At 41.6% G+C, this 25268-nt stretch overlaps 1 protein-coding gene across 1 annotated transcript in view; it reads left to right on the forward strand.

Annotated features, from left to right (window-relative positions):
* The first annotated feature begins 767 nt into the window (after window positions 1-767).
* Window positions 768-25268, forward strand: part of LOC121509169 (serine/threonine-protein kinase MARK1-like) — a 31674-nt gene continuing 7173 nt past the window's right edge. The window contains exons 1-11 of the mRNA XM_041786414.1: window positions 768-1101; window positions 5166-5369; window positions 17011-17054; window positions 17133-17142; window positions 17976-18024; window positions 18679-18703; window positions 20400-20413; window positions 21510-21607; window positions 22227-22283; window positions 22366-22500; window positions 23433-23534. Of these exons, the coding sequence (XP_041642348.1) occupies window positions 1051-1101; window positions 5166-5369; window positions 17011-17054; window positions 17133-17142; window positions 17976-18024; window positions 18679-18703; window positions 20400-20413; window positions 21510-21607; window positions 22227-22283; window positions 22366-22500; window positions 23433-23534 (789 nt within the window). The 5' untranslated portion in view covers window positions 768-1050. The remainder of the gene's footprint in view (window positions 1102-5165; window positions 5370-17010; window positions 17055-17132; window positions 17143-17975; window positions 18025-18678; window positions 18704-20399; window positions 20414-21509; window positions 21608-22226; window positions 22284-22365; window positions 22501-23432; window positions 23535-25268) is intronic.

Consider the following 25268-nt stretch of genomic DNA (forward strand, 5'->3'; position numbering starts at 1 on the left):
CAATTCTTCATCCAATTTCTGCCCCCTTTTCACCATTTTTTGCTACTTCTTGTACATTTCAGCTACCTTTTGCCATGAAATACCCTTTTCTCATCTTTTTTGCCCATTTTTGCAACTTTTTAAACACTTTTTCCCCCATTTTTTGCCCCTTTTATTATCATTTTGCCACTTTTTGTCCTAATAAGCTCCCCTTTGCCATTAAATACCACTTTTTTCTTCTTTTCCCCCAAGTTTTGCCTCTTCTTTTTTGCCACTTTCTGTCCATTTAAGTTACCTCGTGCCATTAAATACCACATTTCCTATTTTTTGCCCATTTTACTCACTTGTCACTCATTTTTGCCACTTTTGGACCATTTTTGCCACCAGTAAATATTTTTTTTCACTTCTCACACATTTTTGCTACTTTTTGGTCATTTTTCCACTTTCTCGCCCTATTTTCACCAATTTTTGCTGCTTTTTGACCATTTTTCCCCCTTTAGTGTACTTTTATTGCTACTTCACCTCCTATATCGTGACTCTTGGAAAGGTTTTTTTTTAACGATTCGTCTCTTTGGTTGAGCAGGGCTGGGCAGCACTGATTTAGACTTACTGTGTGAGAATTTACTTTCCTGTGTGTGTCAAAACCAATCAGATTGAGGAGGAACTGAACATTAGTCCACCTCTCCAAGATGGCGCCGACGTAGACGCCCGTCCGGAGCCGGATAGCGGCATCAGGGAGGAGCTGTGACGTCGTGGTTTTCTGTTTCTGTTTTTTGTGGCTCCGCAGTGCTGCTGTTTGACTGGATTAACCACCGACTGGATTTTTACTTTCATTACTTTTCCTCCCCTCTCTCCCCCGCTCTCTCTCGCTCTTTGTCTCCATGCGGGGTTCTCTCTCCCTCCCTTCCCTCTCGCTCACCCCGGGCCTTCGTGTAGCCGCCGCCCCAGCCCTCCTCTCCCTCGGCCGGCGGAGCCTCCAGCTGAGCCCCGCTGAGGAGGCCTGTTCTCGGGGAGAGATGCTGTAGAGCAGCCCGGGGGAGGAGATGCTTCTCCCGGCCTGAGGAGAGGAAGATGTCCGGCAGGATGCCTCTGACCACGGTGACCGAGAGGGACGCCGAGCAGGTCAGTCCGGTTCGATTATCGATTAATTATTCACTTTAGTCAATTATTTATGCTGCTCTTTCAGAATTTACGGACTTTATGACCAAATTTCTTCAGGTTTCTAACTATCTTTGAAACAAAAGAGTCGTTCTGTGTAAGATGTTGAGTTTAAATCTGAGCCAGTCTCTGAAGTCTGACAGTTGAACAGAGAGGAGTCTGTTGGCTGACAGCCTCAGTAGGGCTGGGCAAAGTTACACCTTCATGTTTTAGTTCAGTGATGATCACGTGATAAATCTGGACATGACTATGGCCGAAGACGTCACAAATGGTTGTCACCATACCAGAATGATAACCCGTTTTATTTTTATTCTAGTAAAAACCAAACTAAAACTGGTTAGGTAACAAAGATAGAAATCCTGTGAAATGCCATCATGAATGCTCCATGAACTCTGAATTACTGCTGGAAAAGTAAGAACATCTGGGAAGTGAGGAGACCAGCTGATGGGAGGAGAGGAATGTTGTCCCATTCCCTTTTCTGGTTTTGATTAAGGCTTTAGACCTGAGCCAGGAGAACCAGCTGGATGCTCCCTCTCCTCTTTAGTCCACAGGACACGGCGTCTGTGGTTTCCTCTGACCACAGAACAGTTTTCCATGATTCCTCTGACCACAGAACAGTTTTCCATGATTCCTCTGACAACAGAACAGTTTTCCATGATTCCTCTGACCGCAGAACAGTTTTCCATGCTTCCTCTGACCACAGAACAGTTTTCCATGATTCCTCTGACCACAGAACAGTTTTCCATGATTCCTCTGACAACAGAACAGTTTTCCATGATTCCTCTGACAACAGAACAGTTTTCCATGATTCCTCTGACCGCAGAACAGTTTTCCATGCTTCCTCTGACCACAGAACAGTTTTCCATGCTTCCTCTGACCACAGAACAGTTTTCCATGATTCCTCTGACAACAGAACAGTTTTCCATGATTCCTCTGACCGCAGAACAGTTTTCCATGCTTCCTCTGACCACAGAACAGTTTTCCATGATTCCTCTGACCACAGAACAGTTTTCCATGCTTCCTCTGACCACAGAACAGTTTTCCATGATTCCTCTGACCACAGAACAGTTTTCCATGCTTCCTCTGACCACAGAACAGTTTTCCATGATTCCTCTGACCACAGAACAGTTTTCCATGCTTCCTCTGACCACAGAACAGTTTTCCATGTTTCCTCAGTCCATGCTAAATGAGCTTTGGTCCAGAGAAGACGGACCACGGTGTTTCTGGATCCTGTTCACATATGGCTTCTTCTCTCCATGATCAGCTTTAACTGTCATTGGTGGATGGCACGGCCAACTGTGTTGACAGACGATGATTTCTGGAAGGTTCCTGAGCCCATGCAGGGATTTCACTACAGAATCATGTCTGTTTTTAATGACGTGGCCCCTGAGGGCCCCTTCAGCCTTGTCCCTTGCTCTCAGAGATTTCTCTGGTTGATATTACGGACTGTAGATGGAGGGAGACTCCGCCTCTCTAAAATGCTCCTTTTATACCCAGTCATGTGACTGACCTGTTGATAATTAACCTCATTAGTGTTAAAATGCTCCTCCAGCTGTTTTTCATTAGTAACACTTTTCCAGCCTTCTGTTGTCCCGTCCCTACTTTTTTGAGATGTGTTTTCCTGAAATGTTAGAATGTCTCAGTTTAACATCTGATCTGTTTTATGAGATTCAACAATCACTGACTTCTGCTTTCATTTACCATTTACACAGTGTCCCAACTTTTTTGGAATTGCGGTTGTAGAAATCCCAGATATTCAAAAATGAAATAACTATCATGATCATGGACTCCCGTCTGTGATCAGGACGTCCCTGCCTGGCGTGGTTTCAGTGGCGTCGAGGTGTGATGTCATCGTGTAACAGTAGACGCGTTCGGCTCCTCCGGCTGATTCAGACGCAGTCAGACTGGTTTGTGTCGGCTCAGGTTCCTCTGATGGACTCTGGCCTGCAGCACCCGTCACTCTGATAGTCTGTCATGGACTAAACCAGAACTCTCCCCCTAAAATCCCTGATCCTGATCAATATTAGAACATGGATCAATATTAGTCCAGATCTTTGAGTTTGTGTTCGGTTCACACGGTGTGCAGAGACTAGTTCAAGGAGTCTTTCCTCTACTGAGAACTTGTCCTGTAGACCAGGTCGCTCTGGTCTAGCCTCTGGACCCAGAGTCTCTTAAAGGACCAATCACAACACTCAAATGCTCTTGAATGGAGAAATGACGTTTGGGGCTGAGCTGGAACAGGAAATGACGGGGAAATAGATGAAGACTTGTCCTTCAAAATAAAACACATTATTGTTTCTAACTTTTTTTTCCAGGCATACGCCGGCAGCCCATTAAACATGACTTTGGAGCCCACTTTTGGGTCCTGACCCATCAGTTTAGGGCCAAACTTATCGACCCGGTTCATGTTTGTGACGACCCAGAATGCACTCTGGCCTGTGTGGATGCAGACGTGGACTTTTAAAGTTTCAGTTCATGAATGAAACTAAAACGCCGGTTTTCTGTACACGCCTCATGACTGAACAGTCAGCTTCAAACAGGAAGTAGTATTGGGAAGTAGACCATGGCGATGGGTGATGCTGAGCGGTGCTGGTCTCTACACCCTGGAAACGCCTGGTGGGGGCAGAGTTAGGGCTATTGAGCTCATGACTGAGAAGAAACGTCCTGTTAGAGTTAAAAAAAACGTTATTTTCTGGCTTTGAAAGCGTGTTTGAGGTCAAACGTATTTGAGGTCAGACGTATTTGAGGTCAAACATATTTGAGGTCAAACATATTTGAGGTCAAACGTATTTGAGGTCAGACGTATTTGAGGTCAAACGTATTTGAGGTCAAACATATTTGAGGTCAAACATATTTGAGGTCAAACGTATTTGAGGTCAGACGTATTTGAGGTCAAACATATTTGAGGTCAGACGTAATTGAGGTCAAACGTATTTGAGGTCACACGTATTTGAGGTCAAACATATTTGAGGTCAGACGTAATTGAGGTCAAACGTATTTGAGGTCACACGTATTTGAGGTCACCCGTATTTGAGGTCAAACGTATTTGAGGTCAAACATATTTGAGGTCAAACATATTTGAGGTCAGACATATTTGAGGTCAAACATATTTGAGGTCACGTATTTGAGGTCAGACATATTTGAGGTCACACGTAATTGAGGTCACACATATTTGAGGTCAAACATATTTGAGGTCAAATGTATTTGAGGTCAAACATATTTGAGGTCAGACATATTTGAGGTCAAATGTATTTGAGGTCAAACATATTTGAGGTCAGACATATTTGAGGTCAAATGTATTTGAGGTCAAACATATTTGAGGTCAGACATATTTGAGGTCAAATGTATTTGAGGTCAAACGTATTTGAGGTCAGACATATTTGAGGTCAAACATATTTCAGGTCAAACGTATTTGAGGTCAGACATATTTGAGGTCAAACGTATTTGAGGTCAGACATATTTGAGGTCAAATGAATTTGAGGTCAAACGTATTTGAGGTCAGACATATTTGAGGTCAAACATATTTCAGGTCAAACATATTTGAGGTCAGACATATTTGAGGTCAAACGTATTTGAGGTCAGACATATTTGAGGTCAAATGAATTTGAGGTCAAACGTATTTGAGGTCAAACGTATTTGAGGTCAGACATATTTGAGGTCAAACATATTTGAGGTCAGACATATTTGAGGTCAAACGTATTTGAGGTCAAACATATTTGAGGTCAAACGTATTTGAGGTTGAACGTATTTGAGGTCAAACATATTTGAGGTCAAACGTATTTGAGGTCAAACATATTTGAGGTCAAACGTATTTGAGGTCAAACATATTTGAGGTGATGTCAGACCTCAGTTAAAAATAGAAATCACAGAGATTGTAGCTTTTTTGAATAATAAGGATATTTCAGTGTAAAGTTTTGCAGACTGTCCCTTTAATCTTTAAACAGCAAACCTCCATAGAGCCAGACTCTTGATTAGAATGAACTGCCTACATTTTAAATAAAGATCTGTTCCTGTGTTTACCCTTCCAGCCAAAGTCTCCCGATGGCCTCCCTGAACCGCCGGTCCCGCCCACCAAGTCAGCGAGTCGCCACAGTCTGCCGCCATGTCGCGGCTCGGTGACGCCCTCTGCAGACGAGCAGCCTCACGTCGGAAACTACCGACTGCTGAAGACCATCGGAAAGGGAAACTTCGCCAAGGTCAAACTGGCTCGACATACGCTGACGGGCCGAGAGGTGAGAACGCCACTCGGCGTTTACGTCTTTAAACGGCGACTCTAATCTCTAGTTCAGGGACTTAACCACGGAGGATCTCAGGCTTAACCTCCGACCCTGCTGCGTGGTCCTGGACTTCAGTAGAAGCTTCCATACTCCACATCGACACTAAGACCCTGAGTCCACAGCCTCAGTTTCAGAGCTCCTGTAGGCGTTTGTTGTTTCTGAAATGTTCTGGTAGAATCCGTCACAATGTTTTTAGGCAGCTCTGTGCTTCATACTTCCTCTTTTAGAGGAAATCACACCAGAAACCATCAAAGCAGTAAATGAATCCTGTCCTGATCTTAGCAGCGCTGACCTGGAAACTTCACCCTTAAAGGAGACATGTTCTACCCTTTAAGACCAGCTTATATCGGTCTCAGAGGTCCTCAAACATGCCTGTGAAGTTTGTTGCTGTAAAAAAACTCCAGTATTGATTAGGGATAGAGCAATTATCAATATTCAGCATTTTGACTCATATCGGCATGAGCCTTTTTTTTTTTTTTTTTAATCCGATGGCCAATAAGAGATCAATTTAAAACTGTTATTTTGGCTCTGATGCAGCCGCACCTGTCTGTCTGGAGTCTCGACTCTCTCTCCAGCACAGCCTGAGCTGCAGCATTGTCCCGCCAACAGCACCATCTGATTGGTTACACACAGCGCCACGGCACGGGTAACAGCCAATCAGCAGTGAAAGCTGTGCGCATGCACACAGCGGAGATTAGAGGAGAAAAGTTTTGCAGAGAGGAGATGCTCTGGAGAGCAGTTCTATGTTTGGAGGGTAAGTTAAGGCAGCAGACACTCCTGAAACTGTAACAAACATCCCAGTCCTCTACACCCACAACTACCAGTAACGTCACTGTGAGCCCAGTAACGTCACTGTGAGCCCAGTAACGTCACTGTGAGCCCAGTAACGTCACTGTGAGCCCAGTAACGTTATATGAACATAATCGGCAGCTCTGCTCGCTCGCTGTCCCTCCAGACGTGTCTGTTCACCACTGGAAACAAGGTCGCTGATAATATCGATATGGAAATAGTCTGTGATAGTAGAAGAGGCTGTGTGTGTGTGTGTGTGTGTGTGTGTATGTGTGTGTGGGTGTGAGAGAGAGAGAGAGAGAGAGTAAAACCTAATGAACTCAATTCAGTCCAGTTTTATTGCAGAAAAGTACGTTCAGGTGAAGGCTGGTTAGCTTTTAGCGTGACGTTAGCCCACCGGTCCGCTCTCTCCTCCTCTGGCTCTAGACGCTCAGCTGACTGTAGCGATGGGGAGAACGTCTGTTATGGTGGAGAAGAGTGTGTGTTTGAGTGGAAGACACATGAGAAACTCTACAACTCACGACTGCTAACGTTACTGTTAGCGGCAGATAGCTGTTCCTTCTTCTTCGTTGGTTTTACGGCAGTTGGCATCCATCACTGTGGTGCATTACTGCCCCCTGTCTGTTCCTATGATAAACACTGATTATTAAAGTGAAGATGCTGTAGGCTATTTAGTGTTTTTAATGGTTTAATCAGTTGAAACAAGGTTGCTGATAATACTGAGAGAAATAATCAGTGATTTTAGTAAGAAGTGTGTTTGTGTGAGAGGGCAGTAATGGCTGTTTAAATACCAAGCTATTTTACTTTACATTTTTCTGTTGATTGAGATCCCAAGCAGCAGAAAATGACATATTGTTAGATGAAGTGTGTCCTGAAGCAGTCTGTGATAGTTTCTTGTAGAGGGGAGCAGGATATCGCTGTTCAAGACTGAAGACATACTGGAACTGCATCATAAAGCCTACATGAACTGCCTGGTGTTCAGGGATGAGTAGTCTCTTCTGTTGCTATTGTACTATTGTTTCAGCTATAGTAACATTAATTGATAGTAACGCAGCAGCCTAGTTTTGACCAAGTTAGGTGTTGGAGGTTGTATTATTCAAAATTTTGACGCCAATATTTTCATTTTTACTGCAAACGAATATCGGCTCCAAATATCGGTTATCGGCCTCCTTGACAACTAATAATCGGTATCGGCCCTGAAAAACCATACCGGTCTATCTCTAGTACTGATGTCTGCATGTCTAAAATCCTCTTTTCAGCTCAGAGCCAGCTGTTTCTGTGTCTGTGGCTTTAAATGTTACTGAGCTGCTTGGCTCCGCCCCATTCAGGAAATGGATGTGGCTCTCCAGAACCTTCTCTTAGCTGCCAGCTGAGAGAAGGATCTAGAGAGGAGGACAGCACTTTCTCCCAAGCAGGGAGGGTCAACCAAACCTGGGGGCGGGGCTAACTCCCCACATGACATCATCAGGGGAAACTCTGAGAATGGCTTGTCCCAGCACACATTTTCTGAAAGGTGGAAAAACAGGGGGGGGTCCGGTACTTGTGGACAGGCCAGGGGCACATGTTTTTATTAGAAAAGCCTGAAAAAGTGATTTTTGCATAATATGTGACCTTTAAGAGACGAGTCAGATCGGTTTCCCATCCACTTTGATCAGAAGTCCCACCCCCTCTTGATTTCGATTGGCCAAATGAAATACATCGTAGAATTGATCTAAAGGCTCGCAGTCATGGAGACTGGATGTAGCAACACAATTCATAGCTTTCAGTCATGTGATTGGTACGGAGGCCTGGAGGGCGAAAAGAGTTGAGGAGAGTGGCTGCTACTGTTGACCACTATGTGGCGCTGCACGTTTCAACCATAACAAACACAGAAGAAGAGGATGCTAATGGACTCTTCTGCAGCACAGAGGCACCGTTTTAATCATTGGTTCACAACCTAAGGTCCAGGCACCGAAGATCTCAGGGGGGCGTGGCTTAGTCGGCTATGAGGTCGTCAAAGTTAGGTTTAGATATATGAACTAAAATCACCACAGAACACTTTTAAATATTTTAAACACCTGTTTGGTTATAAAAACATGTTAAACGCTGTTTTTTAGGTTTTTATCAACAAAATGACTAAAATCGATGATTTTTGACAGCGCTGGGTCATCTTTTCCCCGTCACGGGTCTTCTTAGATACAAGTAGGGGTGTCTCAGAGTGAAAACGGCCAGGAACCAGTGATGCTCAGAGATGTTTTCATGCCAGTTTATCTACAACCCTTCTCCTTCCACCACCACCATGAAAGTCAGTAAAGGACGGAGAGATTTATGGAGTCACTACAGTTTTAAAAAATCAAGAGAGCATTTTAATGCTTTGAGAACATGATTTATTGATTCTGGGCTCAGATATTTTCATCAGACTCTCAGTCCAAACCTTCCTTCTTGCTCTAAACTAAGAGACAACATCAAACTAAAGTAAAGTCAGTTATCTCCGTTTTGACGACACATCGATGTCATCCAGTAAACGTAACAGACTGCAGCATCTCTGATTATCAGACAGCAGAGGACCTAGACTTACTTAGATGACAGATTTCCATCAGCTCTCCTGGTCGGTTTTTACAGTTCATGTCTAAAAAGTTGAAGGTCGGTAAAACACTGGTGTTCAGTAAGGCAGGAACTCTGGATGGGGAGTGATGCAGGCTGCAGGCGTCTGTGAGCAGCTGTCCTCCATCAGAAATGTCCCAGTCAGGACAGCAGCAGCTCTCCACGTTCATGGACTCACAGTTTTTCCATAACTACACCACCAGGTAACTCTGGACTCTGCTGCTCACCTGCCCCACTAGAGTGTCCCTCCTCTCTTCCTCTCTCTCTTAGTGTCCCTCTGTAGACGATCTTCCTCTGTGCACTCCGGCTCATTAGTTTCCCCTCGTATCCTTGGAAAAGATAGACTACAGAAGAGAGATGGCATATTTTAGTATAAATGCAGTTATATTTAGATAATTAATGTTAATATTAATAATTAATGTTTAGTATAAATGCAGATATCTTTAGATAATTAATGTTAATTTTAATAATTACTATATAGTATAAATGCAGATATATTTAGATAATTAATGTTAATATTAATAATTAGTATTTAGTATAAATGCAGATATCTTTAGATGATTAATGTTAATTTTAATAATTACCATTTAGTATAAATGCAGATATCTTTAGATGATTAATGTTAATTTTGATAATTAGTATTTAGTATAAATGCAGATATCTTTAGATGATTAATGTTAATTTTAATAATTACCATTTAGTATAAATGCAGATATCTTTAGATAATTAATGTTAATTTTAATAATTACTATATAGTATAAATGCAGATATATTTAGATAATTAATGTTAATTTTGATAATTAGTATTTAGTATAAATGCAGATATCTTTAGATGATTAATGTTAATTTTAATAATTACCATTTAGTATAAATGCAGATATCTTTAGATAATTAATGTTAATTTTGATAATTAGTATTTAGTATAAATGCAGATATCTTTAGATGATTAATGTTAATTTTAATAATTACCATTTAGTATAAATGCAGATATCTTTAGATAATTAATGTTAATTTTAATAATTACTATATAGTATAAATGCAGATATATTTAGATAATTAATGTTAATTTTGATAATTAGTATTTAGTATAAATGCAGATATCTTTAGATGATTAATGTTAATTTTAATAATTACCATTTAGTATAAATGCAGATATCTTTAGATAATTAATGTTAATTTTAATAATTACTATATAGTATAAATGCAGATATATTTAGATAATTAATGTTAATATTAATAATTAGTATTTAGTATAAATGCAGATATCTTTAGATGATTAATGTTAATTTTGATAATTAGTATTTAGTATAAATGCAGATATCTTTAGATGATTAATGTTAATTTTAATAATTACCATTTAGTATAAATGCAGATATCTTTAGATAATTAATGTTAATTTTAATAATTACTATATAGTATAAATGCAGATATCTTTAGATAATTAATGTTAATATTAATAATTACTATATAGTATAAATGGAGATATCTTTAGATAATTAATGTTAATTTAAATAATTACCATTTAGTATAAATGCAGATATATTTAGGTAATTAATATATATAATTCGTTGTCATATAAATACATGTTGTCATATAAATCCGGTCCTGTTCTGCTCCATCCTGGTTTTTCTCTTCAGTCAGGGTCATGGAGGTTAAATCTGACACGTCAGCGCTCGCAACAGCTTCACCGTCAATTATTGATGCTGCAGACGTCACACGCTCACAGCTGATTGGTCAGGAGATCAAACCGTGTGTGTGTGATGTTTTCCTTTATTTAGAGACTCGTTTTTCTGAGCCGTCCAATCGGCTGCTGTCTCAGTCTCTGAGGGGGTGTGGAGCTCTAGGTCTGATGTCTCTGCTGCTCCGTTTGAACCTCATTGATCGTCTTTTAAGCTTTCTTTGGACTAACACACTCCATAAAACACACTCCTGCTGACTCACTGAGAACAGCTCTCTGCTTTTTATACAGAATGATCCTTTAAAACAGTAAATCTTTAGAACATGGGGCTTGTTTTCAAATCAGATCATTTCTGTTGATCAATGAAAACTAGAAGTACTGCAGAGTGTGTTGTAAAGTTACTGAGTTTATCCTGGAGTCAGAGTGGACACACATATTATAGCAGTGAGATTTTACTTTAGAAAGGACGGTACGAGCAGGAGACCATGTGACCTTTACCGTCCAAAGCATCCGTTCCCATGTCAGAGTCGACTTTTATACAAAGTGTGGAGAACATTCTCCAGGGTTTCTGGGCCGCCATGTTAACAGGAAAGGGACGACCTTAAGGCCCCATGACCTCTGACCAAAAACCTCCAAAATCTCCAGAGCAGTTCATCCTTGAGTCGCTGGACATCTGTGTGAGACGAATCCCTGAGAGCCGACAGAACCACCTCTAAACCTCATTCCCCTGACCTGGGCTCCAGTCAGCATGGAGACATGACAGAAACGCTACTGAGACAGCAGCACAGCATAGAAATATAGCTCTAGATCTTTAATGCAGTAACGGAGATAAGAATGGTTCAGGGAAGCACAACTGCACTTTTACCCTTTTAGGCGAGGGCTCTTTACAACTTGATTTGATTCACTGCCATATTTCCAGGAATCGTCTCCAATAAACCCTCTAAAGCTCCGACACAACAACAAACCTCTGGACTGAAAACTCACTAAAATCAGGACTACAGAGTCTGGGATGCAGTAATGTCACAGAATAACCAGAGTACTAAAGAGGGCCCGAAACCCAGTCAGGCCAGGATCCCCACCCCTACCCACAGACCGGGTCAGGCCAGGATCCCCACCCCTACCCACAGGCCGGGTCAGGCCAGGATCCCCACCCCTACCTGCAGGCCAGGCCAGGCTGGATCCCACCCCTACCCACAGGCCAGGTCAGGCCAGGATCCCCACCCCTACCCGCAGGCCGGGTCAGGCCAGGATCCCCACCCCTACCCGCAGGCCGGGTCAGGCCAGGATCCCCACCCCTACCCGCAGGCCGGGTCAGGCCAGGATCCCCACCCCTACCCACAGGCCGGGTCAGGCTAGGATCCCCACCCCTACCCACAGGCCAGGCCAGGCTGTAGGGGAGTTACAGACATGGCAGCCAAACAATGTTTTTACCCTCAACTCTTGAGGATTTTGGTAATTTTTCTTCTTGCCACCACCGTACAAATTAGGAGACACACTACCCAGGTCTACTGGTCACATTTCTTCATTTAAGATGTCCTTTAAACACACATTATGTAAAATTCCACCACCAGGGGGCTCTTTATCAAAACAATAAAATTGTATAAAGAGTCCAGATAAGCTGCATCCATCTCACCCATTTTGAACTGAGGACTCTGTCCAATAAAAACATCCACTTAGAGGGCATATTTGCTGAACAGACAATTAACGTTCTGTTTTTAATTATGCATGATGAGGGAAAAAGGCAACAAAAAGACACTTCCTGTTTGTGCTGGAAGCAGTCGTCAGAGTGACTCTGTGACTGTTGAGTGGTCATCTGAGTGACTCTGTGACTGTTGAGTGGTCATCAAAGTGACTCTGTGACTGTAAAGTGGTTATTATAGTGACTGTGTGACTGTTGACTGGCTGTTATAGTGAGTCTGTGACTGTTAAGTGGCTACTATAGTGACTGTGTGACTGTTGAGTGCTCATCAGAGTGACTGTGTGACTGTTGAGTGCTCATCAGAGTGACTCTGTGACTGTTGAGTGGTCATCTGAGTGACTCTGTGACTGTTGAGTGGTCATCAAAGTGACTCTGTGACTGTAAAGTGGTTATTATAGTGACTGTGTGACTGTTGACTGGCTATTATAGTGACTGTGTGACTGTTAAGTGGCTACTATAGTGACTGTGTGACTGTTGAGTGCTCATCAGAGTGACTCTGTGACTGTTGAGTGGTCATCAAAGTGACTCTGTGACTGTAAAGTGGTTATTGTAGTGACTGTGTGACTGTTGAGTGGCTATTATAGTGACTGTGTGACTGTTGACTGCTCACCAGAGTGACTCTGTGACTGTTGAGTGGTCATCAAAGTGACTGTGACTGTTGAGTGCTCATCAGAGTGACTGTGACTGTTGAGTGGCTAATATAGTGACTCTGTGACTGTTGAGTGGTAATCAGAGTGACTGTGTGACTGTTGAGTGGTCATCAGAGTGACTGTGACTGTTGAGTGCTCATCAGAGTGACTGTGACTGTTGAGTGGCTAATATAGTGACTCTGTGACTGTTGAGTGGTAATCAGAGTGACTGTGTGACTGTTGAGTGCTCATCAGAGTGACTCTGTGACTGTTGAGTGGGAAATATAGTGACTGTGTGACTGTTGAGTGCTCATCAGAGTGACTCTGTGACTGTTGAGTGGCTAATATAGTGACTGTGACTGTTGAGTGGTAATCAGAGTGACTGTGTGACTGTTGAGTGGCTACTATAGTGACTGTGTGACTGTTGAGTGCTCATCAGAGTGACTCTGTGACTGTTGAGTGGTCATCAGAGTGACTCAGTAACTGTAAAGTGGTTATCATAGTGACTGTGTGACTGTTGAGTGGTCATCAGAGTGACTGTGTGACTGTTGAGTGCTCATCAGAGTGACTCTGTGACTGTAAAGTGGTTATTATAGTGACTGTGTGACTGTTGAGTGGCTATTATAGTGACTGTGTGACTGTTGACTGCTCATCAGAGTGACTCTGTGACTGTTGAGTGGCTAAGATAGTGACTCTGTGACTGTTGAATGGCTATTATAGTGACTCTGTGACTGTTGAGTGGTCATCAGAGTGACTGTGTGACTGTTGACTGCTCATCAGAGTGACTCTGTGACTGTTGAGTGGCTAAGATAGTGACTCTGTGACTGTTGAATGGCTATTATAGTGACTCTGTGACTGTTGAGTGCTCATCAGAGTGACTCAATGACTGGTGAGTGGTCATCAGAGGAACTCTGACCTTTGAGTGGTCATCAGAGTGACTATGTAACTGTTGAGTGGTCATCCAGATGACTGTGAGTGTTAAGTGGTCATCAGAGTAACTCTATGACTTTTGAGTGATCATCAGAGTGACTGTTTGACTGTTGAGTGGTCATTATAGTGACTATGTGACTGCTGAGTGGTCATCCAGGTGACTGTGACTGTTGAGTGGTCTTCAGAGAAACCCTGTGAGTGTTAAGTCGTCATCAGAGTAACTCTATGACTTTTGAGTGATCATCAGAGTGACTGTTTGACTGTTGAGTGGTCATTATAGTGACTTTGTGACTGCTGAGGGGTCACCAGAGTGATTCTGTGACTGTTGAGTGCTCATCAGAGTGACTCTATGACTGGTGAGTGGTCATCAGAGTGACTGTTTGATTGTTGAGTGGCTATTATAGTGAGTGTGAGACTGTTGAGTGGCTAAGATAGTGACTCTGTGACTGTTGAGTGGCTATTATAGTGACTCTGTGACTGTTGAGTGGTCATCAGAGTGACTCTGTGACTGTTGAGTGCTCATCAGAGTGACTGTGTGACTGTTGAGTGCTCATCAGAGTGACCCTGTGACTGTTGAATGCTCATCAAAGTGACTGTGACTGTTGAGTGGTAATCAGAGTGACTCTGTGACTGTTGAGTGGTCATCAGAGTGACTGTGTGACTGTTGAGTGCTCATCAGAGTGACTGTGACTGTTGAGTGGTAATCAGAGTGACTGTGTGACTGTTGAGTGCTCATCAGAGTGACTCTGTGACTGTTGAGTGGCTAATATAGTGACTGTGACTGTTGAGTGGTAATCAGAGTGACTGTGTGACTGTTGAGTGGCTACTATAGTGACTGTGTGACTGTTGAGTGCTCATCAGAGTGACTCTGTGACTGTTGAGTGGTCATCAGAGTGACTCTGTAACTGTAAAGTGGTTATTATAGTGACTGTGTGACTGTTGAGTGGTCATCAGAGTGACTGTGTGACTGTTGAGTGCTCATCAGAGTGACTCTGTGACTGTAAAGTGGTTATTATAGTGACTGTGTGACTGTTGAGTGGCTATTATAGTGACTGTGTGACTGTTGACTGCTCATCAGAGTGACTCTGTGACTGTTGAGTGGCTACGATAGTGACTGTGTGACTGTTGAGTGCACATTATAGTGACTCTGTGACTGTTGAGTGGTCATCAGAGTGACTGTGTGACTGTTGAGTGCTCATCAGAGTGACTGTGACTGTTGAGTGGCTAATATAGTGACTCTGTGACTATTGAGTGGTCATCAGAGTGACTGTGTGACTGTTGAGTGCTCATCAGAGTGACTGTGTGACTGTTGAGTGGTCATCAGAGTGACTCTGTGACTGTTGAGTGCTCATCAGAGTGACTGTGTGACTGTTGAGTGCTCATCAGAGTGACCCTGTGACTGTTGAATGCTCATCAAAGTGACTGTGACTGTTGAGTGGTAATCAGAGTGACTCTGTGACTGTTAAGTGGCTATCATAGTGACTCTGTGACTGTTGAGTGCTCATCAGAGTGACTGTGTGACTGTTGAGTGGCTAATATAGTGACTCTGACTGTTGAGTGGCTATTATAGTGAGTGTGAGACTGTTGAGTGGCTAAGATAGTGACTCTGTGACTGTTGAGTGGCTATTATAGTGACTCTGTGACTGTTGAGTGGTAAGCAGAGTGACTGTGTGACTGTTGAGTGGCTAATATAGTGACTGTGTGACTATTGAGTGGTCATCAGAGTGACTGTGTGACTGTTGAGTGCTCATCAGAGTGACCCTGTGACTGTTGAATGCTCATCAAAGTGACTGTGACTGTTGAGTGGTAATCAGAGTGACTCTGTGACTGTTGAGTGGTCATCAGAGTGACTGTGTGACTGTTGAGTGCTCATCAGAGTGACTGTGACTGTTGAGTGGTAATCAGAGTGACTGTGTGACTGTTGAGTGCTCATCAGAGTGACTCTGTGACTGTTGAGTGGCTAATATAGTGACTGTGACTGTTGAGTGGTAATCAGAGTGACTGTGTGACTGTTGAGTGGCTACTATAGTGACTGTGTGACTGTTGAGTGCTCATCAGAGTGACTCTGTGACTGTTGAGTGGTCATCAGAGTGACTCTGTAACTGTAAAGTGGTTATTATAGTGACTGTGTGACTGTTGAGTGGTCATCAGAGTGACTGTGTGACTGTTGAGTGCTCATCAGAGTGACTCTGTGACTGTAAAGTGGTTATTATAGTGACTGTGTGACTGTTGAGTGGCTATTATAGTGACTGTGTGACTGTTGACTGCTCATCAGAGTGACTCTGTGACTGTTGAGTGGCTAAGATAGTGACTCTGTGACTGTTGAGTGGCTATTATAGTGACTCTGTGACTGTTGAGTGGTCATCAGAGTGACTGTGTGACTGTTGAGTGCTCATCAGAGTGACTGTGACTGTTGAGTGGCTAATATAGTGACTCTGTGACTGTTGAGTGGTAAGCAGAGTGACTGTGTGACTGTTGAGTGGCTAATATAGTGACTGTGTGACTATTGAGTGGTCATCAGAGTGACTCTGTGACTGTTGAGTGCTCATCAGAGTGACTGTGTGACTGTTGAGTGCTCATCAGAGTGACCCTGTGACTGTTGAATGCTCATCAAAGTGACTGTGACTGTTGAGTGGTAATCAGAGTGACTCTGTGACTGTTAAGTGGCTATCATAGTGACTCTGTGACTGTTGAGTGCTCATCAGAGTGACTGTGTGACTGTTGAGTGGCTAATATAGTGACTCTGACTGTTGAGTGGCTATTATAGTGAGTGTGAGACTGTTGAGTGGCTAAGATAGTGACTCTGTGACTGTTGAGTGGCTATTATAGTGACTCTGTGACTGTTGAGTGGTAAGCAGAGTGACTGTGTGACTGTTGAGTGGCTAATATAGTGACTGTGTGACTATTGAGTGGTCATCAGAGTGACTGTGTGACTGTTGAGTGCTCATCAGAGTGACCCTGTGACTGTTGAATGCTCATCAAAGTGACTGTGACTGTTGAGTGGTAATCAGAGTGACTCTGTGACTGTTGAGTGGTCATCAGAGTGACTGTGTGACTGTTGAGTGCTCATCAGAGTGACTGTGACTGTTGAGTGGTAATCAGAGTGACTCTGTGACTGTTGAGTGCTCATCAGAGTGACTCTGTGACTGTTGAGTGCTCATCAGAGTGACTGTGTGACTGTTGAGTGCCCATCAGAGTGACTCTGTGACTGTTGAGTGCTCATCAGAGATTGTCACCCCTCTCGTATGCAGCTTTTTAAACCTGATGATGTGTTTTGTCTTCCTGCAGGTTGCCATCAAGATCATTGATAAGACTCAGCTGAACCCCACCAGGTGTTCATTTTGTGGGACGTGTTTCTATGTGACTTTTTCACCTTAAACTCATGTCAGTGCACAGAGCTGCTTTACAAGTTTACTAGAGGTCAGAGAGGAAACTCTCCACGGTAACAAGATTAAACAGGAAGTAATCCCATTATCATCATTACTTCACGTATTCATTCTGTCTAATGATTCAAGCCTCTTTTTTTGACTTTTCTCAGCTTTTTGATAATTTTGATCTTTTTTTAATCTTTTAAAACCTTAAGAGATTAAAGTGTCATTTTTTAAAATGCTAAATTATGTAAAAAAAGATATAATTACATGAAAAAGAATGAAAGAGTCAGAACGGTACTTTTTGACACCACGTCTCTGTTATTTCAGTGAAGCAGCCTTATTCCCACAGAGATTCAGATACTCTTTCACCACCTTCATGACTCTGTCTTGGTTCTGACTGGATTCAGGAAACTTACTCTGGAATGGAAATAGCCATTGTATTTGTGATTTGATGGTTCTGTTTATCTCCTCAGCTGTCTGTGTGTGAGGTCAGTTTAAAATGAAGAACCTCAACCACAGAGCACTGAACCTCCACCTCCAGCTTCCCCTTATAAAAATAACAATACCATTCTTTTTATATGTCTTTGTGGTATTAGATGATGAAACATCCCTGTCAAGAGTCAGTAGAGTCGTTAAAGGCCAGATCAGACTGCACTGGCACAGCTCATCCTCAAATGTGGGGCCCAAAAATGACCATGAGAACATTTTTAGTAAAACCTGATCAACCATGTGCCCAAAACTCCCTACCACTATGATTCCTCAAGACTGGCATATCTGAATCTTTCCTGCACCTTCTCTTCTTCATGTTTTAAACAGGAAACTTACTCTGGAATGGAAATAGCCATTGTATTTGTGATTTGATGGTTCTGTTTATCTCCTCAGCTCTTCAGGGAGGTCAGTGTGATGAAGATCCTCAACCACCCAAACATCGGTGAGTCTCCTCTGACTTTTAGCCCCATCTGTCCTTCTACCAGCAGTTTACCCACAAAGCAAAGGGAGGTGGTGGCCTTATTCTCCTAGTCGCCTCGAGATTAAGACTCAGATCAAATAACTTCTACCCCTGCCCCTCAGATTTCCAGTGGGGATGTCCTGTAGTTGTAGAGGTCTCAAAATTACTGAAGCCAGGCAGGCCCACGGCTAGGCTGCATGTAAAAGACAAGGGTGGAATGTTTAATTAACTTTGATGACATCATCTTCACAGACAGGACAGAATGTTTAATAAACTTTGATGACATCATCTTCACAGACAGGACAGAATGTTTAATAAACTTTGATGACATCATTTTCACAGACAGAGGACGGAATGTTTAATAAACTTTGATGACATCATCTTCACAGACAGGACAGAATGTTTAATAAACTTTGATGACATCATCTTCACAGACAGGACAGAATGTTTAATAAACTTTGATGACATCATCTTCACAGACAGAGGACGGAATGTTTAATAAACTTTGATGACATCATCTTCACAGACAGAGGACAGAATGTTTAATACACTTTGATGACATCATCTTCACAGACAGAGGACGGAATGTTTAATACACTTTGATATTTGACACTGATGACCTTTCTCTATTTACAGTGAAGCTCTTTGAGGTGATCGAGAGGCGGAATGTTTAATAAACTTTGATGACATCATCTTCACAGACAGAGGACAGAATGTTTAATAAACTTTGATGACATCATCTTCACAGACAAGAGAGAATGTTTAATACACTTTGATGACATCACAGACAGAGGACGGAATGTTTAATAAACTTTGATGACATCATCTTCACAGACAGAGGACGGAATGTTTAATAAACTTTGATGACATCATCTTCACAGACAAGACAGAATGTTTAATACACTTTGATGACATCATCTTCACAGACAGAGGACGGAATGTTTAATAAACTTTGATGACATCATCTTCACAGACAGAGGACGGAATGTTTAATAAACTTTGATGACATCATCTTCACAGACAGAGGACGGAATGTTTAATAAACTTTGATGACATCATCTTCACAGACAAGACAGAATGTTTAATAAACTTTGATGACATCATCTTCACAGACAGGACAGAATGTTTAATAAACTTTGATGACATCATCTTCACAGACAGAGGACGGAATGTTTAATAAACTTTGATGACATCATCTTCACAGACAGGACAGAATGTTTAATAAACTTTGATGACATCATCTTCACAGACAGGACAGAATGTTTAATAAACTTTGATGACATCATCTTCACAGACAGGACAGAATGTTTAATAAACTTTGATGACATCATCTTCACAGACAGAGGACGGAATGTTTAATAAACTTTGATGACATCATCTTCACAGACAGAGGACAGAATGTTTAATACACTTTGATGACATCATCTTCACAGACAGAGGACAGAATGTTTGATAAACTTTGATGACATCATCTTCACAGACAGAGGACAGAATGTTTAATACACTTTGATGACATCATCTTCACAGACAGAGGACGGAATGTTTAATAAACTTTGATGACATCATCTTCACAGACAAGACAGAATGTTTAATACACTTTGATGACATCATCTTCACAGACAGAGGACAGAATGTTTAATAAACTTTGATGACATCATCTTCACAGACAAGACAGAATGTTTAATAAACTTTGATGACATCATCTTCACAGACAGGACAGAATGTTTAATAAACTTTGATGACATCATCTTCACAGACAAGACAGAATGTTTAATACACTTTGATGACATCATCTTCACAGACAGAGGACGGAATGTTTAATAAACTTTGATGACATCATCTTCACAGACAGAGGACGGAATGTTTAATAAACTTTGATGACATCATCTTCACAAACAAGACAGAATGTTTAATTAACTTTGATGACATCATCTTCACAGACAAGACAGAATGTTTAATACACTTTGATGACATCATCTTCACAGACAGGACAGAATGTTTAATACACTTTGATGACATCATCTTCACAGACAGAGGATGGAATGTTTAATACACTTTGATGACATCATCTTCACAGACAGAGGACAGAATGTTTAATACACTTTGATGACATCATCTTCACAGACAGAGGACAGAATGTTTAATACACTTTGATGACATCATCTTCACAGACAGAGGACGGAATGTTTAATAAACTTTGATGACATCATCTTCACAGACAGAGGACAGAATGTTTAATAAACTTTGATGACATCATCTTCACAGACAGAGGACAGAATGTTTAATAAACTTTGATGACATCATCTTCACAGACAAGACAGAATGTTTAATACACTTTGATGACATCATCTTCACAGACAGAAGACGGAATGTTTAATAAACTTTGATGACATCATCTTCACAGACAGAGGACAGAATGTTTAATACACTTTAATGACATCATCTTCACAGACAGAGGACAGAATGTTTGATAAACTTTGATGACATCATCTTCACAGACAGAGGACAGAATGTTTAATAAACTTTGATGACATCATCTTCACAAACAAGACAGAATGTTTAATTAACTTTGATGACATCATCTTCACAGACAAGACAGAATGTTTAATACACTTTGATGACATCATCTTCACAGACAGGACAGAATGTTTAATACACTTTGATGACATCATCTTCACAAACAAGACAGAATGTTTAATACACTTTGATGACATCATCTTCACAGACAGAGGACAGAATGTTTAATACACTTTGATGACATCATCTTCACAGACAGAGGACAGAATGTTTAATACACTTTGATGACATCATCTTCACAGACAGAGGAAGGAATGTTTAATAAACTTTGATGACATCATCTTCACAGACAGAGGACAGAATGTTTAATACACTTTGATGACATCATCTTCACAGACAGAGGACAGAATGTTTATTAAATGTTGATGCATTATCTTCACAGACGGAGGACGGAATGTTTAATAAATTTTGATGACATCATCTTCACAGACGGAGGACAGAATGTTTAATAAACTTTGATGACATCATCTTCACAGACAGAGGACAGAATGTTTAATAAACTTTGATGACATCATCTTCACAGACAGAGGACAGAATGTTTAATAAACTTTGATGACATCATCTTCACAGACGGAGGACGGAATGTTTAATAAACTTTGATGACATCATCTTCACAGACAGAGGATGGAATGTTTAATAAATTTTGATGACATCATCTTCACAGACAGAGGACGGAATGTTTAATAAATTTTGATGACATCATCTTCACAGACGGAGGACAGAATGTGTTATTTTTTGTATAACTTGCTAAAGAGATGGATCCCATATTTGGTTTCTGCCCAGGGCTTCTATGTTCCTAAAACCAGTCTGTGTCTACCTCTCCATCCATGTGTGCCCTCCTCTTTGATCCTGTGCTTTCTTGTTTAAATTTCCAGCGGCAGGTGTTTCAGGTCTTTTCACCTTTCTCTGTGTTTCAGGGGAAGTCTTTGACTACCTGGTCGCTCACGGACGAATGAAGGAGAAGGAGGCCCGGGCCAAGTTTCGCCAGGTGAGATTATTTGACAGCGCATGATCCCTGATGGCTGATGTTTGATGGTGCATTCAAGGACCTCTGTTATTAGTTTGTTGACCAGGTTGGATGTTTCTATCATGTTAATAGGGCTGCTTGATTATGGCAAATCTCTTCATTATTTTACTTCTAACTTCAGTTTTTAAATGCAGTTTGGTGCTAGATGTGATGGATTAATCCTTTATAAACTCTAGACCACACTTCCCTGAGGTCAGGTTAACTCCGCCATCAGTCATGTGACCTCTAATAAAAAGCATCCGCTTTATTATAGTCCATTAGCATAGCCGCTAACAAGCTGTGTTAAACAAACTCTGCTGCTGGGAGGCTTTTCACTCCCCTGAGCTGCTCTGTGTTTAACCTCCAGGGTCTTTGCTACTTTTCTACATAGGCCTGGTATAAACAGGACCTAAATGTCCTTAGAGGGCCACCGTAAAGAGGAGAGAGATCTAATTACAGTCTCAGTTTATTCAGTTTTCTTAGGTTTCAGCCTGATGCTACAGTCATTTAAATTCATTTTTATTCTGTATTGGCAATAAGTCTCAGTCTAATGAGTCTCCTTCCTCGTCCTCCTCTTCCTCTGTCTCTGTGTTTCTGTCAGATTGTGTCAGCGGTGGAGTACTGTCACCAGAAGAGGATCGTTCATCGAGACTTGAAGGTATGAGCCACAGTAAGTATAGTATAAATGTAACCTTTTCATGACAGTATGGCTGAATAGATAAATGTGTTGCTCTCTAAAGGCGGAGAACCTGCTGCTGGACGCCGACATGAACATTAAAATCGCAGACTTTGGTTTCAGTAACGAGTTCACCCCGGGCAGTAAGCTGGACACGTTCTGTGGATCTCCTCCATACGCCGCCCCTGAACTCTTCCAGGTAAACTCCACCCACTACTATGTCTTAATCTGACATATTATTCCCCAGAAACCCTTAAAAAAGGAAACTTTGACCTCAGAATTTATCCATCACAAGTCACATTAATCAGTTTGTTCCCGCACTGTAATCCTCAGCCTTTATTCCGTTGCCCGTATTTGCAGTTTCTTTGCCTTTTTTTTTCCTGTTTTCCATTTTTTTTTGTCTCCTTTAATCCATTTTTACTGCTTTAAGCCCACTTTTGCCACTTCTTTTTGCAACCTTTTTCCCATTTTTGTCACTATTATCCAGTTTTCCTTCCAATTTTTGACTCTTTTATCCTGCTTTTTGGTATTTTTGCCACTTTTCATTCATTTAAGCTGCTTTTTGCCATTGAATGCCACTTTTTTTCCTAATTTTTTGCCACTCTTTGCTGCTTTATGCCCATTCTACCACCACTTGCTGCCTTTTGCCCATTTAATTTACTTTTCACTCATTTTTTGTCACGTTTTTGCCACTTTATGACCATTTTTGCCACATTTTCTCCCCATTTTTGTTACTTTTCACCCTGTTTTTTGCATCTTATTCCTTCTTTTCACACTTTTGTGCCTTTTTGACCATTTTTGCCCCGTTTCTTATTTTTATTGCCACTTTAACCTCATTTTTGCCACTTTTCACCTCTTAGACTGTGGCTCCTGCAAAGATCTTTTCAATAGTTTCGGTCTTTGGTTGATCAGGGTTGAGCAGCGCTGGTTTGATACCTCTTACTACCGCTGACCAAGAGGGACAGAAAACACTGGGCCAGACTGTTTACCAACCATGAGACTGATCTGTTAAAGAGGTTCTTCAGTGACAGCTCAGGATGTTAATTCAACATGGAGGAGTTCTGCAGGTTCATGTGTTTGCTCATCGTAAAGCTGTGGGCTTCTGGGTAATGTAGTTCTGACCACCTACAGGGGAAGAAGTACGACGGGCCGGAGGTGGACGTCTGGAGTCTGGGAGTGATTCTGTACACGCTGGTCAGCGGCTCGCTGCCTTTTGATGGACAAAACCTGAAGGTACAAAAACAGCAGGAGCAGCTGTGGTCACGATCCTTCTAACAGATAAACAAATAAATAAACGTAGAGATAAACGCTTCAGCATCTGAGGATGCAAACATAAATTTACTGCAGAAATGTGGGTGTCAGGACGCTTTAGAACAAAACTATTCATGCATGTTAGTTTTTTCACATTAAAAGTGAAATAGCTCACCGGCTGATAGATCAAATAAAGGTCATGAGGTTTAGGAACTAGCTTGTTCTATAGCTGTTTACTAGCTAGCTAGCTTAGCCACTGGTAAACACTAGTTTGGGATGACAGTGTTATAAGCCTGAATGCTTCTATTATTGCAGCCTTTTATGCGGTTATGTAAGTGCACAGTCTGACATAATGGTTGGGTTGATTTGCAGCAAGGCCCAACGTTGGGTCTTGAAGCCATTGTCAGTGGCCTGCAGGTGTATACCTGGAGAAAAAATGCTGAAAAAGTCTATAATTTGGGGTGCAGGGTTATTCAATTACAAATTCAAGAGGGCAAAATTTTAAAATCAAGATATGTAGCTGGGCCAGACATGTTTGGGCCCAGTAAGCAGCTGGTAATGTCAAATTTGGAACCAATACAGACCAATTTGATAAAAAAAATATGCACTTTTTATTTATAGTCTCCCTTTTAAATTTGGTGCCAGGACAAAAGCACATGAAAAAGTGCTTAAAACACACCAACAGAGCTGCATTTGAACATAACCTGAGGTAGTAGAAATGTTTTTACGTGAATAAAAATAAATAGAAGGAAAAAATAAAATGAAATTCTGTAAATAATAATTTTGGTCACATCTTACCCAGGCGTATCTTAAAGTGCATAAGAACTACATTTGCACGTGTAGCTTCAGTTGAAAAGGACGTTTTATACTCGGTGTCTTGGGGCTACTTCTGTCAGCATCACAACCACTTTAAAACAACGCAGTGCATTGTGGGTAGACTGTTGCTAGGCTATGCGGAGTGTTGCATTCACGGTCTGAAATACAGTGGGAATTTATTTTTAAAAAAACTTGCCAAACAGGTTGCCCTCTGCATCTCTGGCATGACTACAGGTTGGGCCACTTGGGGGTTGGTTCTGGGCCGCATGTGGCCCCTGGGCCGCTGATTGAACAGGCCCGGTCTAGCGATTAGGTCACTTCCCATGATTCAAGTCGGGCCTGTGGCCTCTTCCTGGCATTTGTCTTCCCCCTTTATAAAATAAAAGCACAATCAGCCCCAAACAGATCTTAAAAAAAGGTTTTTATGTGCTTTTATTTTGAAAGATATGCCTCCATCTCGTTCTCACATCTTTTGTTCAAACTGCCCCATTATTCATTAAAATATCAAGATATGATTGAAAAAAGTGGACATTCTGGTCCTGATTTGTTGTTGGGGTTTTTGGGTCCTGATGTTAGACCAGTTGACCAGGTCTTGTGTCCTGGGTCAGTCCTTGTCCCGGTTCTGACCAGTGAAATACCAAAACACAGAACACTTCCAACACTGATGCTCTGCTTTTGATGTTTTAAGACGGTGTCTGTTTAAACTAACAGACATCAGAAATGAACAGCATGTTTATAAATCCTGTAAAAATCTGTAGTTTAAAATGGACTTTAAAACACCCGTTAGTCTGGAATTATCTAGATCAGGGGTTCTCAACTGTTTCAGCCCAGGACCACCAAAATAAAGGAGCCAGAGACTGGGGACCCCCGCTGTACCTGAAGGTGGTTGAACACAGCCAT

This window comes from Cheilinus undulatus, linkage group 4, assembly GCF_018320785.1.
Source record: "Cheilinus undulatus linkage group 4, ASM1832078v1, whole genome shotgun sequence".
In the NCBI taxonomy this organism is placed as follows: Eukaryota; Metazoa; Chordata; class Actinopteri; order Labriformes; family Labridae; genus Cheilinus; species Cheilinus undulatus.